General features: G+C 47.1%; 1 protein-coding gene across 5 annotated transcripts in view; it reads left to right on the forward strand.

Moving 5' to 3' along the window:
- Positions 1-16,649, forward strand: part of NID2 (nidogen 2) — a 79,375-nt gene that overhangs the window by 13,561 nt on the left and 49,165 nt on the right. For all 5 annotated transcript variants that reach the window (XR_012329979.1, XM_033851148.2, XM_073800463.1 and 2 more), the window contains exons 4-6: positions 3,722-4,434; positions 14,697-14,846; positions 15,279-15,524. Coding sequence is in view for 4 of the 5 variants with exons in the window: in XM_033851148.2 (XP_033707039.1) it covers positions 3,722-4,434; positions 14,697-14,846; positions 15,279-15,524 (1,109 nt within the window). In the remaining variant the exon portion in view is untranslated. The remainder of the gene's footprint in view (positions 1-3,721; positions 4,435-14,696; positions 14,847-15,278; positions 15,525-16,649) is intronic.

Genomic DNA, 16,649 nt, shown 5'->3' on the forward strand with positions numbered 1-16,649 from the left:
AAACCTAGTAAAGATATTTGCTCTCAAATGCTGTGAATATTTTTATCCAGTTGTTCATCTTTAAAGTTAGTTATGATCTAGAAGGTGTAAGTTTAGGGTTGTCAAAGTTATTGGCCTTTTCCTTTATGATTTCAGGTCTTGGTATTATTCTTAGAAAAGCGTTCTCTACCTCCAAATTATAGAAATGTTCCTCAATTTAATCTTCTATTTTACATTTATTCATTTATTTACTTATTTATCTGGTGTGTGTGTGTGTGTGTGTGTGTGTGTGTGTGTGTGTGTTTTATTGAAGTATAGTTGATTTACAATGTTGTATTAGTTTCAGGTGTACAGCAAAGTGATTCAGATTTTTTTTTTTCGAATTCTTTGCCATTATAGGGTATTACAAGATACTAAATATAGTTCCCTGTGCTATACAGTAGGTCCTTATTGGTTATCTATTTTATATATAGTAGTGTGTATATGTTAATCTCAAACTTCTAATTTATCCCTCCCCGCCTTTCCTCTTTGGTAACCATAAGTTTGTTTTCTATGTCTGTGGGTCTGTTTCTATTTTGTAAACAAGTTCATTTGTATCACTGTTTTTATATTCCACATATAAGTGATATCATGGGATATTTGTCTTTCTCTGCCTGGCTTACTTCACTTAGTATGATAATCTCTAGGTCCATCCATGTTGCTGCAAATGGCATTATTTAATTCTTTTTTATGGTTGAGTAGTATTCCATTGTATATATGTACCACATCTTCTTTATCCGTTCATCTGTCAATGGACATTTATGTTGGTTCCATGTCTTGGCTATTGTAAATAGTGCTGCAATGAACATTGGGGTTCATGTATCTTTTTGAATTATAGTTTTCTCCGAATATATGCCCAGGAGTGAGTGGGATTGCAGGATCATATGGTAGCTCTATTTTTAGTTTTTTAAGGAACCTCCATACTGTTTTCCATAGTGGCTGTTATCAATTTACATTCCCACCAACAGTATAGGAGGGTTCCTTTTTCTCCACACCCTCTCCAGCATTCATTAGTTAAAATTTCAAAAATATGCAGAAAAATGGAGGGAGTCATCTAGACTTACAAGCTGTTGACATTTTGCCATATTCATCATTTTTTTTCTTTTTTGCATCAGTAATTTAAAGTAAGTGACACACAGCATGCCATTCACTCCTCAATGCTTCAGTATGCATCTCTAACAAATAAAGTTATTCTCCTAGTCAATGGAATTGTTGGGCTTCCCTGGTGGCGCAGTGGTTGAGAGTACGCCTGCCGATGCAGGGGACACGGGTTCGTGCCCCGGTCTGGGAAGATCCCACATGCCGCGGAGCGGCTGGGCCCGTGAGCCATGGCCGCTGGGCCTGCGCATCCAGAGCCTGTGCTCCGCAACGGGAGAGGCCACAACAGTGAGAGGCCCACGTAGTGCAAAAAAAAAAAAAAAAAAACCACAATGGAATTGTTGTCTTCCTCAAACTTGTCTCATAATTATAAGCTCAGAGGTCATAAATTATATAATCCATAGTGTGTTTGTCATAACTCTTCTTCTGCACATTTAAATATGAATGTACACATTTGTACTTTTTGAGATTATACTTTTCTATCTCCCGGAAGACAGTAGTTACTAAGTACTTATTACATGCAGGGCCCCATGCTGAACATTTTATGTGATTTTCTAACTTAATCCTCCTAACAACCCAGGGAGGAAGGCACTGTCCTCTCATTTTGTAGCCTTGTTTTCCTTTCTAGGAAATAAATTAAGTTCTTTCTGTCGCTAAGCTTTCCAAATGACCTTGGATTTTAGGATAAACTCAAACTGGCTGCTTTCTCATCATGCCCAATGACAAAAGCTAGGGTAGTGATTTATCTTTAATCAGAAGATCATTTTATTTAGCTTTTATCTGTCATAATTTGTATTTTCCTACTCTTTTAAGCTTTTATAGTTTTCTGTTTCTGACTTCAAGAAGAAATTTCACAGCTACAACACCTCTGATGTGATAATAAACTCCACATCCTCAGATCTTCAGAATCTCTCTTATCTTCTTCAGGGTTCCTTGCTTGCTTGCCAAAAAGCACTGGCATTAATTCTTAGAACCTACCAAGTCTACATAACATACCGCACAAAGGATCACAGTTTTGCTTTCTACGCTCCTGTTTCCCTGAACTAATTACAACAGCAGCAGTGGCAACAGCAACAATACGCAAGGGGGTGGGGATTGATTGATTGATTCTTGGAATTGTGTTAAAAATATTATTGCTATAGAAATCCACAGGAATATGATGAGTACCAACCCAAATGAGCAAAAGTCTCTTGCCCTTATATGACTCAGTGAATTTCCTGTTGTCTTATTAGTCATTAACTGATTTCTCATGGACTGACTTTTGAGGAAATCCCACAGCATGAGAGACTTAGAGCCTGGTGTTTGGGCCATATGCCAGAGAGTACAGAAATGGGTGTATTCAAGCCAGCCAGACCCTTTGTTCCTTCAGGTTTTTTCTTATTTGTTTGAAATTGTGTATGGGGTTGTCCTCTTTGGAATGTATCACTGACTAAAGTAATGGATCGCTGGGATATTTGGAAGGCTGAATGGAGCCCGTGTTCTTTTCTAGTGAGGGAAACGCGTGAGCTCCCTGGCTCCAGATGTTTCTGGATACCTCTCACCCGTGACCCGTGGCAGTTTGATTAACTTGCTTTCTTATGTTCCCCTTAATTTTGTTCTACATTGGCTCAACATTTTTGAGACTTAGGCATTTCTATTCCTTTGAATTTTTGGACATGGGCTCACCAGTCTCTGTGAATTAGTTGATTGATTAATCCACATGACTAAACCGCAAAATGTCTCTAACATTCTGTAACGTGGAGTAAGATAATTAGGATGTGCACTGACTAGTGTATTAGTTTTCTGACGTAATGTGGATGTTCAGAACACGGGCTTCAGTGGTAGTGCTGAGTTCAAGTCCAAGCTCTGTCAGTTATTAATTGTGCAACCTTAAGACGATTCATCTCTCTAAACCTGTTTTCTCCTCTGAAAAATCGGTCATGATCACTGCCCCTACCTTGCAAGTTGTGTTGAAGAATGTTTAACAGTTGGCATGTAACTAACTCGAATAAAAAATATTGTTTAAGGGTTTGGCAAAAATGTTTAAGCATATGTTTTCTTGAGTTTGTTAAAAGTAGAGGAAGGATAGGGCTTCCCTGGTGGTGCAGTGGTTGAGAGTCCACCTGCCGATGCAGGGGACATGGGTTTGTGCCCGGGTCCGGGAAGATCCCACATGCCGCGGAGCGGCTGGGCCCGTGAGCCGTGGCCGCTGAGCCTGCGTGTCCGGAGCCTGTGTGCTCTGCAACGGGAGAGGCCCGCATACCGAAAAAACAAAATAAATTAAAAAAAAATAAAAGTAGAGGAAGGATAAAATATTCCCACATTCCCTATTTGTTTTCAAATAGCCATTTAGATAAAACACGTAGAGCAGAATTCTGATTTGAGGGTCTGGCCTTCGGTAGACACATGGCCTTTGAAACCCATTGTTAAATAAGAGGTAGTTTACATCAAAATTCCAGTATGATCTTCAGTTACCGTGTAAGTCTGGTTTTATTTGGGCTTCCTGCCAGTGAAAACTCTGAATCTGATCTTAATAGTCCTTCAGTTTTAAGATAAATCGCTCGCCTTTGTGGGAAGGTGGTGGATGGACACTTTTGTGACAAAGTCCTGTTTCCGTTTTATTTAGACACAGCAACCTGGGGATTCCTGGAGTGTGGGCTTTTCATATCGGCAGCACCTCCCCATTGGATAATGTCAGGCCAGCGACAGTTGGAGGAGACCTTTCCAAAGCCCACCCTCCGGCTCCCCTGGGACATTCCTTCAGCCGCGCTGCGGCCCTGGAGGGTGACTACACTGAGGACAACTTGGATTATTATGATGAGAATGAGGAGGACGTCGAATACCCCTCCCCTGCTGAACCAGAGGAAGCGTCGAATGGCCACAGCACAGTCGATGTTTCCTTCCACCCGAAAGCTGATTCGAGGCCGCTAGGAGGTGGGATCCCTCCGCCAGATTCTGACCTGGCCTCCCCTTTGCCACGTCCAACATCTAGGGATGGGCCTGAAACAGACTCTGCCACCTTGAACCCTCAAACCAAAGAGGGGAGACCTCAGGGGGAGATAGATGCCCCGGATTTAAAAGGCCGAGTCGAGTCTTCTGAACAGCCAGGGACCACAGTCCCTGCTCCACCAGAGACTGGAGGTTCACTGGATCCTTCCCAGCAAGCCCCGCCTCCCTACCCAGATGGACGGGCACAGCCTGCAGACAGGGATGTTCCTCCAGCCCATCCAGGAGGAGAGGCCATTCTTCCAAATTACCCCGGGCCGGATCACACTCCACCCCTGGGTCGCAGGAGGCAAGTGGTCGGAGTGGAGGACGACATCAGTTCCAACACCGAGGGTAAGTGGGTTTGAACCCTGGGTGCTAAAGAATTCATTGAAAAAATGCTGATCTTCCAGAGAGTCGTGAATTTTCTCTCAAGCGAGTTGAGGAAGAGTTTCGCAAAAAGAGGCTTGGGACTGATTTCTAAAACCCATTGTTTCAGGAGATGGAGTATCTTTCCTTTGCCAAAGAAATCTTGGCAGGCAAATTCTGTTTGGAATCTCTTGACCATTACTAATGTTTTATTTATTTATTTATTTATTTTTAAAATGGGCCTCATGAATCCCGTGGGGAAGAACTGGGGTTGCGCGTGCCAGCTGTGCTCTCACGTGGAATGAAGTTATTTCAGTTTGAAAGTTCAGCAAAGGTAAAGAAGCGTTTTGAGGCTTCGCACACATTACGGTACTGGAGGGCTTCAGGCTTTAGTTTCAAGCAGCGAGTTGTGCTGGCTCGGATGAACATTCCGGCTTCTTCCTCTATGATGGGATGACCCCGGTGCTCCCCTTGCTTAGAGACACGGCTGTGGGCTGTGGGAGAGGGGACCCCTGGGGAGAGAAAACTGCGAACCACCTGTGTCTTGTCATTTCTGGTTCACGGCTGTGCAGCTGTGCTAGTCAGCTCCCCGGAGCCTTGCCCTCATTTCATGACTCACTGACCAGAGCGAGGGGCCAGCAGAGAAATGCCCAGGGGAGGTGACGGTTAATTAATACAGACACGGAGCCCATGTCACCTTCTTTTGAAGGCGAGACTTGTCATGTCAGCTCTTTCTTCCCAGTCAGGGATGTAAACACCTGAATGGGAAACTGGCCACGGATTCATCCCATTTGTTCCAGGGACTGCTCATCTGACCTCTGACAGGAGGAGGGAGGTCAGAGGTGAAAGCATTCTTTAGGACCTTTGTTTTTTTTCCTTCACCTTTTCTGTTTCCCATACTTTTTATGGTAAAACAGGTTGACCTAGCAGAGGGTCTTCCAGGTGGCTCTGCTGTGGTCCCGATCTGCAAGAATTTGCTTGAAGAAGCCCTTCTTTCAGGAGAGGTGAAACTGTTTTGTGACTGAGGCAGCATCGTGTAATGATTAGAGGGAGAACGTTGGTGTAGGTTTGAATCCTGGCTGTCACGCTGTCCGGGTGACACTTGATGTAGCGCCCAAGCCTCCAGTTTCTCCTAAATTTGACGAGAGGATTAAAAGAGATCACGAAGTTCTCAGGCTAGCGTCTGTACTAGTTGGATCTTAATAAATGGTGGCTGCTGTTACTAATTATAGAGGATTTAAAGCAGTGGGAATGGGGGTGGGGTAGTAGAGAATGAAGAGTGGGCTTGTTAAATACTTGTGCCTTAATTTGTGCCTAAGGACCACGTTTCTCTCAAGTTGAAGATGTGAAGTTTATTGGAAGGCTTCAGAACCTTCACACCCTTCTGATAGTCTCCTGAATTTTCAGCATAAGTGCCGTCTATCTAAACAAAATGTAAAGCCAAGTATCAAAGACACTTTGATCAAAGAGATTTTTGAGGTAAAGATGTGCTCCTATGTGGTCTTTTCATTTGTGGGTTGTGATTTCCTGCTCTGGGAAGAGCTTGGAATATTAGAAAGCAGATCCCTGGGGTGAGTTGTTAAAGGGTTAAGAAGAAGGGGCTGCACATCCTGCTTTGAACTGTGAGGGGCTGGATAAGCTCGAATAGCTGTAGGGGTCCAGGGAACTGGCCATAGAGAAAAACAGGCAGCAGCGAGAACCCTCGCGGGGCATGACTATGATACTTATCAGCTTCTGGATGACGTCTACCACTGACATCTTAGAAATGGCAAAACGCCTTCGAAACAGCTGGTTAATACAATGAAACATTTAGGAAAATAAATCTAACTAGAAGTTTTTGAAACTAGAAAAAAAAAGTCAACCACCGTATTAGCAGACAGGGAAAGCTTGAAAACTTGAAAGCAGAAAGGGAAAAATAGGTGAACCTCTGGTTTCACCTCAGGCTGTAGGAAGACTCGGTATCCACGGGGAATTTGTTCCAGGATCCCCCCGCAGATACCAAAATCTCTGGATGCTCAAGCCCCTTAGTCAGCCCTCCGTATCCACGGTTCTGCATCCTCAGGCCCCCCCACCTGCGGGTTCCCCTAACCGCAGATCCTTGACATTGCACAGGATCCGCCATTCCTCGAATCCGCGGAGATACCGGGGAGCTGACCGTATAGAACCATGCAATTGTTAATTACTTGGTTTTTCTTGGCAGTGAACTTTGTTTTTTCAAACAAAACACTGGCATCCCAGAGGTCCATCAGGCAAAAGTGGACTCCCTCTGGGAAAGCCAGTGGGCGGGGTGGTAGAGACTCACACCAAAGAGCGCCTGCTAACTGTCCAGCCTCAAGCCATCTTGACCAGCTTTTCCTACTGATGCAGTGGAGGAGTGTGGATTCTGGTGTTTGCTGGAGTTGAGCTTGATTCCCAGCTCTGCCATGTGGTTTGGGATAAGACATTTTCTCTGTTTGACTCTCATTTTCTTCAGCTATAAAATGGAGATAAGGTAGACCTCATCAAAGAGTTGTGAGAATTAAAATTGGGCGTGGAAGCACCGTGCCCAATAAATTTTAGTTTCCCCTTGAAGCTTCATAGCAGTCAGCTTGGTAAACCAAGAAATTAAAATTTAAAGCCCTCCCCCAAATATCTCTCCCTTCTCTTTAAATTTTTTTTTTCCCTCTTAGGAACTCTTTTTATAGACTTTTTATTGAGAAATCTAGATTCTTTTAAGATCATGTCCACACCAGGCAAGAATGTCCCAATTTCACTCTCGTTCTAGCCTCAAGCATATTATTTGCTTTGTTCTGTTTTCATAGACCACAGAACCGGCAGTAAATTGGATGCACAAGCTTTCTCTGTCTCAGGGGCCTTACTTCTCCAAGCAGCTCTGGAAGCTTGTTGTCAAACCAAAAGTTACCTGAGCACCTACCATGTGCCCTTCTCTGACTGGGGCACGAGTGGAAGTTTTCACTGGTATTTATCAAATGTCCACTCAGACTCTGAGAGGAAACTTTGCTTGGATTGCACTAGCACAGTTGATCCTCAGAATTGCCCTGTGGGGTAGGTACTATTATCCTTCTCACAGTACAGAGAAGGAAATTGAAGACTGAAAATACGGAGTGATTTGTCTGCGTAAGAGGCAGACCAGTACTGCGGCGAAGCCATGGAAGATTAGAGCAAGCTGCCAGGTAGCACAGCGCAGGGCAGATTCACCTGCGGTGCCATCAGGGAAGTCTTCATGGAGGAGGGGGGCTCGAGCCAGGCCGCGGGGTCGGAGTCTCAGTTTAGAGAGGGAGAAACGGGGGCATATTCTGGACAGAGGAGTGACAGGAGTGGAGGTGGTGAGGTGGAAATGGAGAGGGAGGGAGGGAGGGAGGGAGTTGGGGGCGGGGGATGTGAGAGGCAGCTGCCACTGAGGCTCCAGTTGCCTAGGGCCAGAGACTGCCGGTGTTGTGGGCAGCAGGACAAGCTTGATTCACAGGGGTCGTAGAGATTTTTAAACCTGCCCAGGGGGTGCAATGGGAAGCTTAATCTGACCTCAGTCTGCATGATGAATTAGAAAGGGGGAGGGACACCTGGCTTTCAGAGGCCTCACGTGTTCTCCCTCCACCGTGGGATCCTGTTGATTCTACTTAGACGGCATTCACGCAGGGCAGGCCCAGGGTGTGAACAGGGATTTCCCTGTAGCTTCTGGTCCAGCTCTACTTCTGGCCTTGGGAGAGGCCTCAGGAATGTGGTGCTCAAGCAGCTTCTACCCTGGGATGAATTCGAGCAGGCTCTGCTGCCCAGCCCAGCCTTCCAGGCACAAAAGCCCCTCTCCCAGGTGCACCCCCAGGTTGCTGAGGGACTGTGAACAAGAGGACCCCCATACCTGTGAAGACACCTGCATGGGAGAGCCTGCTAGTCTCACGATGGTGGATGTAACCCTCCCCCCACAGAAAAACAGGGTCCTAATAACTGTTTGCCCAACGAGCTCCACTATGTACCACACACATACCCCCAAAACAGACGAAAACTGGAGGGAAAAGCATACCACTGTTTTTCATTATACAGTTGGATGTGGTTTTTCTTATTCGTCTATCATTCTGTGAGGTGGGAAACCTAAGAAAAATCTGTCCTGCAGTGAAAATGTAGGTCCTTTTTCTTGAGGTGGCAGGAAGAGCTGTTAAAAGTAAAAGACAGCTCAGCTGCCAGGGGCAGCCCCGCGCAGGAAGCCCTCCGTCCCCGTTTGCATGATGAACCCGGTCTGCTCCATGGAGCCTGCTGGCCTTCCACGTGGCCAGGCCAGGGTGGAAGACGAGCGCTTAAGTGTTTCTGGAGAAATGAAGACTGAAGGATGGGTCAGAACAAGTGCAGAGGAGTTTTCCATTTGTGTGGAAAACTCCCAATTAGGACAAGTCTCAAGTACCCTGGCAGCACCTTTGCTTCTTTTCCCTTACATAGCCCCATAACCCTACCCCATTTTTCTTTCTGTTTAAGGATAGGAGAAGAGTGAAAAGCATTAACTGGGAAAAAGAAATGAGATTTTTAAAATCCTCACGTGAAGTTTCCTTTAGCAACAGTCTAACCTCAGTTAACAAAGCTGCTGCAAGCTGAGCTCATTCAAACCTGGCCGGCCTCTGCCCTCCTGCTGGGCCTGAGCTGCCAGCCGACTTGTCCCTATCGTTTTTTGACTCTCTGCGACAGGAGCTGCGAGGCAGAGCGTGGGTCCCCGGAGGGTCTGGAAGACAGCCTGCCCCAGTGGGTAAAATTCAGGAGAGAGGAATCTGTGGAATGCAAACTATATTTCTCAAAGTTTGGCTCTAATCCACTTGTGGCTATTTCTCCCGTGGCCCTGGTTTAAAATGCTGATTCCACACCCTTCCTCCACCTTCTGACCCAGAATCTGCCTTTTTATTTATCTTTAAAATATTTATTTATTTAGGCTGCGCCGGGTCTTAGTTGGGGCACACGGGATCTTCAGTTGTGGTAGGCGGGATCTTTTTTCAGCTGCGGCACGCATGTGGGATCGAGTTCCCTGAGTGCGGATGGAGCCCAAGCTCCCTGCATTGGGAGGGCGGAGTCTTACCCACTGGGCCACCAGGGAAGTCCCCGGAATCTGCCTTTTTAAACCAGGTCCCCTGGTGATTCTGAAGCCCATCACAGTTGAGTACTGCTGGTATAATGGAAGGGGCGTGGGATTTAGAGCCAGAAGATCCTATAATCTCTGTGGGCCTCATTGGTGTCATCTGTAAAGAGGGGATACCACCTCCTCACCACAATAGGAAGAAGTGTGTGAAAACACATTCAAAGCTGTGAGGTACAGAGGCATAGAAACGACCACAGAAAAAGAAAAAGTGCCACTTTGTTTTTGCATCTGCTCACTGCACATCTCATCCAGCTGGGATTTAGACACTGATTCCCCCACCTTCACGGAATTCAGCATCTTTGAATCCACCTGCAGTTCCCATAGAAATTTGAGAAGTCACGTTGGCCAGACGCCTGGCTTTTCTTCCCTGGTTAGAGAGCCACACGTGGGGTCACATTTCTAGGTCCTGTTCTCCCCCTTCCTCAGGGAAGGGAGATGGCTCCTGGGCTCCCGGTTCCGTCCACTAAGGATCTTCACGTGCCCCGCTTGGGGGTTTGGCCTAAGTGGGCCATAAGCACAGCGTTCCACTTCTCAGCCAGGCCAGGAATGAATGTTAGAGCATTCCCTGAAATCCCAGCCACCCCCAGGAGCTAATTGGTCAGATGAAATTCATTCACTACATTAATCAGCATTCTCTGGCTCAGAAATGGAAAGTTTGCAAATATCCTGAACATTTTCCTCACTGGACGTAAGAGTCACCCCAGGAGTGGCTAAGGTACAGACTCGTGGGATCTGCCTATCGAGAGTCTGAATTGGTAGGTCTAAGGTGTGCCCTGGGAATTTGCATTTTTAACTGGCATCCCAGGTGATTCTGATGCAGTGGTTCCCAGAATCCCTAGGGAGGAACGCAGCTGTCCCTCTGAATGATTGAGTAGTGCCGTGCTGAGGGTATAAGACCGTGTCAGGGGCGGGGTGAAGCTTCCCAGATGCCTCAAAGGCATCGCGGGAGCTGAGCTGCCACAGACCTGCTCCCGTAAATGGCACCCCCAGCCTTCCAGTTCCCACGCCAGGAAATGAACATCCCCGTGGACCCGTCTCTTTCTCCGCTTGTCCTCCCCACCCTGCTCTCCTTCCCTCTCTCTATCCTCCCCCGACTCCTTCTCTCCCTCCATCCAATTCATCAGCAAACCCCGGCAGCTCCACCTTCAAACAACTCCAGATTTGGTCTCTTCTCATCCTCTCCACCAGGACCTCCTACTATCAAGGCACCGGCTCATTCCTGAGGTTCCTGTAAGTCAGACCGTGGCACTCTTCTGCTCCCCAGCAGCGTCCCCCCCCTCACTCAGACTAAAGCCCAAATCCTTCCCTTGACCTGTGAGGCCCGACGGGTGAGAACTGGCCAGGATTACCTCTCCTGCCTTCTCCCGTCTCCCTGCCCCGTCCCTCCCACGTGCCCCGCCAGCCTGACGGGAGCTCTTACCCTCACTCATCCTCTCCTCTTCCAGGCCTCTGCCCAAAGCTCATCCTCTCCCCAGGCGCTCCGTGGCTGTGTCATTTAAAAGAAGCAAAGTCACTTCTGTCTCCAGCCCTCTTGTTCTTTTACTTTAAGCTTCTGCACAGTTCTTGACACCATCCGCCGTACTGAATAATTGACCTGTCTGTTGACTGCTGCCTAGAGGGGGGAATGTAAGCTCCAAGACAGGAGTTTTTGTCTCTTTTGTTCTCAGCTGTATCCCTAATTCCTAGTCCAGTGCCGGGCCCATAGGGAGTGCTCGATAAGTATTTGTTTGAATTACTGAAAGAATGAAAGAAAATTGTAACAGGCATTTACCTTTCATCTAAGCTGACATTGTCAGTGTTACACGTGCACGTCTGCATGTGAAGGCAGGCACGGAAAAGGGGTCCCGGTGTTCCTCTGTCTAGGAGCGCACCCATCTTTCCCCGGTGTGAGTGGCGTGGGCTGGAAGGCTGAGCTTGTGTTCTTGGCTCAGTAAGTCCCATCCTGGGCATGCAGCTCTACACACACACACACACACACACACACACACACACTTGAAAAAGATCCCCAAGCCAGCTTACCAATAGTTAATTTAACCCATCGTAAGTATAGTTTCAGTCTCATAATAGCCTTTCATGGGGCCCTAACTTATTTTTTGTTAGAAACGTGTGGTCTGGGTGTCCATGAACTTATAAACTTTATCACAGTTGCATTTGTAAGTTGCTGGCTGCACTGCTGAGCCTCTCTTTTTACCCATAGAAAAGCCATGCCTCCTCCTAGTATTTTAGTTCAATTAACCCAACTCAACACATCTGTAGTCTTCCTCCAGTTCATCTCTCCCTGTTTCATAATCCTCTCTTAGAAGAGGGATCTTCACAAAACAACAAATAGACGGAACATAATACAAACCCATCATTTCTTTAATTTGAGGGCAGAACAGTGTTAATGTGATTTTATTTTTACCTGAATTTCCTGAAAATGACTACCTTTTAGTCCTGCATCAGGTTGTCTTTTTACCTTGGTGCTCAGGAGTACCAAGAAATAATGTGATTTCTGGCAATGAGGTGTGAGAAGGGGTGTCATCCTGATTTTGGAGAGGAGGAAACACACGGTGCATTTCTGTGGTTTCTGCAGAGCCACCTGAGTCAGGCTGCTGTTGGACGTCAGAACTTGGGACCCTCTGCTGCCCCTGCTTCCCTTGTGTTCTGGAGGGAGAGTCCTGATGGCAGCCGATGCCATGAACACACTCACAACTGTGCCAGTCCCTCCAGGGGCTGCTTCTTAATACTTGTGACTTTTCAGAGCTGGAAAACCCCAAGATTTTGACAAGTTACATTCATTTATTTTTTACTCAGACTGGAATTTCCCCCCCTTATTAAACCAATGGTATAGATAATGATACATCATTTTCTCACAGCAACCTCTTATAATCTTCTTTATTATCCATTCTGTTTTTCTGCCTTGAGTTTTGTGTCACTTTCCTGTTTTAAAAAGTGTTCATGGGGGCTTCCCTGGTGGCACAGTTGTTGAGAGTCCGCCTGCCGATGCCGGGGATGCGGGTTCGTGCCCCGGTCCGGGAAGATCCCACATGCCGCAGAGCGGCTGGGCCCGTGAGCCATGGCTGCTGAGCCTGTGCGTCCGGAGCCTGTGCTCCGCAACGGGGGAGGCCACAACAGTGAGAGGGCTGCGTACCAGAAAAAAAAAAAAAAGGCGGGAGGGGAAAAAAGTGTTCATGGTGATGCCTAATTTTCTATTTTTATCAAACTGGAATTTCTCAGCTGTGTAGGCCTGGTACCAAATCTTGAGTCACCGACTTAACTCACTCTGCTCCCAGTCAGATATTCCACTTGAGTCAAGATCGTCCGTCCTGCCAACCCTCAGCTCACTTCTTTCTCAAGAATCTGTAAGCAGCAGTTAAATACTGTCCAGAAGTTAACACTGCTGCTGCTACTCAGTTCTCCTACCTGTGCTTTTCTGTCAGCTGTGACAGCCATCTGGACAATCTCTGCTATCTTCTCCCATGTAGCCTTATTTATAAAGTAGGACTCAAACCTGACTGTCCGAAGCCTGTGTTGATTAACCCCAGTCACCTGAGCAGATCCTTTGCCTGGCTCTCATGATCGATGTCCTTGAGCTCTGCCAGAGGGTGGTTGAGTACAGCTGTCAAGAATCTGGAGCCAGACTTCCTAGGTTCAGATCCCAACTCCACCACCTACTGCCTGTGTGACTTCAGGAGAGTCACCTTAATCTTTGCCTCGCTTATTTACCTGCAAAACAGGGATTAAAAATTCCCTCTTGTGCAAATTAAAAGAGTTAATAAAGTTCATAGCATAGTACCTGGCACATATTAGGCACTCTTTCAATGTTCACCTTGTTATATTCTCACTTGCTGATACAAGTCTACGCTGGCTCCATTGTTACTTCTATGGTGCTACGTTCCCACCCTGCCCCACCGTTGGTTTGTTTTCTGTTCTCCCCGGAATACTGGGTAAGTACTGATCTTTCCATTTCTTCTTCCCCTTCCCATTTCCTCCTTTTCAGACCTAGATGTGGAACACAACTGCCACCCAGTTTTTCCCAGGAGCAGGGTGTCTGTCTTCCTTGGGAGCCGGCACCTCACAACAGCACTGGAGGGCAGCACTAGAGTTTTGTGCCATCTTTGCTCAGTCGGCTCCTGGAGTCTCCACCCACCTCCTGCTCTGGGGGATGCAGAAGCAGAGGTGTGCACAGCCACTTTGCCTCCTGGTGGCCGTGCCTGGGATTGGGATCATCCCCCGTGTCCCGGACAAAGCTTTCTCTTATCTGTCAGCAACCCCCAGCCACACCCCAATTCCTTGGCCATTTCCCTTTAGGGACAATAGCATCTGCTCCAGTTCCTTTGTTTCCTGGTAGCACAAATGACTCTTTTTTTTAATGGGCAGAATATGCGAGAGCTGGAAGGAACAGCTACTGGAGCACTGAGCTTACCCAGGTCCACGTGGCTTCCTAGAGAATGGTGACTATGGCCAGGCTCTCCGCTGCTGCCCTGACATCCGGCTTGGGCCACACCCACCATGAGAAACCCTGCAAAGGCACAGAGCCTTTCACAGATGGGCTCCCTGTTTCCTTCCCCTCCATCTCCACCTGCCTCCTATACACTTTCTTTAGGGTTTGTGTGTGTGTGTGTGTGTGTGTTCTTTCTTCAATGCCCTTCTTCTCTTTCAGAAAAAAAATTTTTTTCTGGGAAGTAAGACAAGCTATAGGTTATTCTCTTCAAGTTCAAGGTTACCAAAAGTAAAAGAATGGTTAGACATAAGACCGTGTTCGTTAGTTTCTCTCTTCGGTCTTCCTCTCGGGAGCTCATTAATATTAGTTTGAACCGTATAAAATTGCTGACCTTTGGCCATTTTTGACCCAGAAAATGGCAGTTCAACCTAACACGTACTTCCTGGTTGGCTTTCCTGTCACTGCACCGAGGGGCGCAGTCTCATCCTCGCTCACCAGCTCTGCAGAGAGACCAGATGGAAGCAGTCAGCAGTACTTCTTGCCAGCAGACAAAGCAAGTTAATTCCCCTGAGTTGAATGTTATTTCCGTCTCTTAATTATTAAAACCCCATTTGTTTATTACACAGCAGATGCTGTGTCCGTGATGAACCTTGGCAACCGTGATGCTGGAATCACTTTGTCCTTTACATGCAAGTTTGTTTTACTTTCCAGTCTTCATGTACAACACTGCCAACAAGGAGACCTGCGAACACAACCACGAGCGCTGTTCCCGGCACGCCTTCTGCACCGACTATGCCACGGGCTTCTGCTGCCACTGCCAGTCCAGGTTTTATGGGAATGGGAAGCACTGTCTGCCCAAAGGTGAGGGGTGCTGGCTTGATTGGGGCAGGAGCTGCTCTGGGTCTATTTCTGTCGCTTGCTGTTTCCAGCTGCCACTGTGAGCTCTGTTTATGGACCTTGTGTCTCTACTGCTTGAATCAAAGCCTAAGCAACTTGCAGGTGCTCCATAAAAGTCTGAGGAATGAACATGTTTCAGCTGATTTCCCAACTTGAGGATTAAACAGAAATGTTTCCTCCCTTTTGGCTAGCTCCTTAGGGTGCAAGTGGACAGGAGAGAGGGAGGATGGGAGAAGTGAGATCAAAGGCAGGTCTGTTTTGTACCTAGGTGGGTAGCGGCTGGGTTAGGGAGTTGCAAAAAAGGCTGAAGGTGGAGTGTGGGGAGTTGTCAGTGGGATAGTTTTTATCTGTGCATGTGGACAACGGTCAAGGCTGACGGGGTTTGCTGTCTCTCAGGGACACCTCATCGAGTCAATGGGAAGGTGAGTGGGCACCTCCGCGTGGGCCACACGCCCGTGCACTTCACCGACGCGGACCTGCACGCTTATGTGGTGGGCGACGACGGCAGAGCCTACCTGGCCATCGGCCACATCCCGCAGCCCGCTGCCCAGGCCCTTCTCCCGCTCACGCCGATCGGAGGCCTCTTTGGCTGGCTCTTTGCTTTAGAAAAACCAGGCTGGGAGAACGGCTTCAGCCTCACAGGTGAGGAGGGCCGCAGGTCACCATGGCTTTGGCAGCGTGGAGCCTTGGGTTTTCATTCAGTAGTCAGTTGTGCAATGTTTCAGAGCCACACAGGTGTAGTTTTTCTGCCCCGAGGTAGTTGGGGATGGTTTGGCCTTGCAGGACTGTTTTTAAAAGACAGTGATTTCTTCTAAAGGTTCTCCAGGTTGTTCTGAGAAATAAGATGATCCCATGTGGAGCATTCGTGCCCTCCTACCTTCAAGAACCCTTGACGCTGCTTTGTCAGACTCCATGTAATTCGGTTGTCACTCACAGATCTGCCAAAGAGGGATGCAGGTGGTAGTTCCAGGGCATCTGGAGATGATTTTACTTCATGGGGGAGGGGTGCCTTTCCTCTTTGTCCCCTGATGACTCTGATCTATACTAGTATAGACAGTGCTTCTCAGACTTTAACCCACCTGCACGTCACCTGGGGCCTCGGGAAAGTGCAGGTTCTGATTCAGTAGGCTGGGGGTGGCGGGCCTGGGGGGTCTGTGATCCTGTTTTCCTAGCAAGCTTCCAGGAGATGATAATGCTGGTCTAAGGACCACCCTTTGATAGCAAGGGTGTAGAGAATACTTCTTGGCTTCTCACCTCACTACCCCTTTATTGCACATAAAGTGTGAGAGAAAAGTTCTTGGCCCTCCAGCTGTAGAGCTCAATAGGCATTTGTAGGATCTTGCTTTTAATCAAGTTTTGGTAAAACCTTGAGTCAAAAGTAGATAAATAAAATACAGCATACCTAGTTACATTTGAATTTCAGATAAACAATTAATAATTGAATAATTTAGTATAAGTATGCCGCAAATATTGTATGGGACATACTTATACTAAAAATGTTTTTTATTCATCTGATATTCAAATGTAAATAGGTGTCCTGGGGATTTTTGATTGTTTTTGTTAAGTCTGACAGCCACAGAAAGAGAAAGGTCAAGGATGTTCCTAGGGGGTTATTTTTCACAGAAAACAAGTTCCTACAAAGAGAAGCAGTGTGAGATGGGATAGAGTGGAACCATGCTCTTTAACAGAAAGTTTGGGGAACTGGTGAGATCAACAGCTGATAGTACTTAACCTTGGTTATCAGATCTCCTTAGGCACCATCCCCAA

This window comes from Tursiops truncatus, chromosome 2, assembly GCF_011762595.2.
Source record: "Tursiops truncatus isolate mTurTru1 chromosome 2, mTurTru1.mat.Y, whole genome shotgun sequence".
In the NCBI taxonomy this organism is placed as follows: domain Eukaryota; kingdom Metazoa; phylum Chordata; class Mammalia; order Artiodactyla; family Delphinidae; genus Tursiops; species Tursiops truncatus.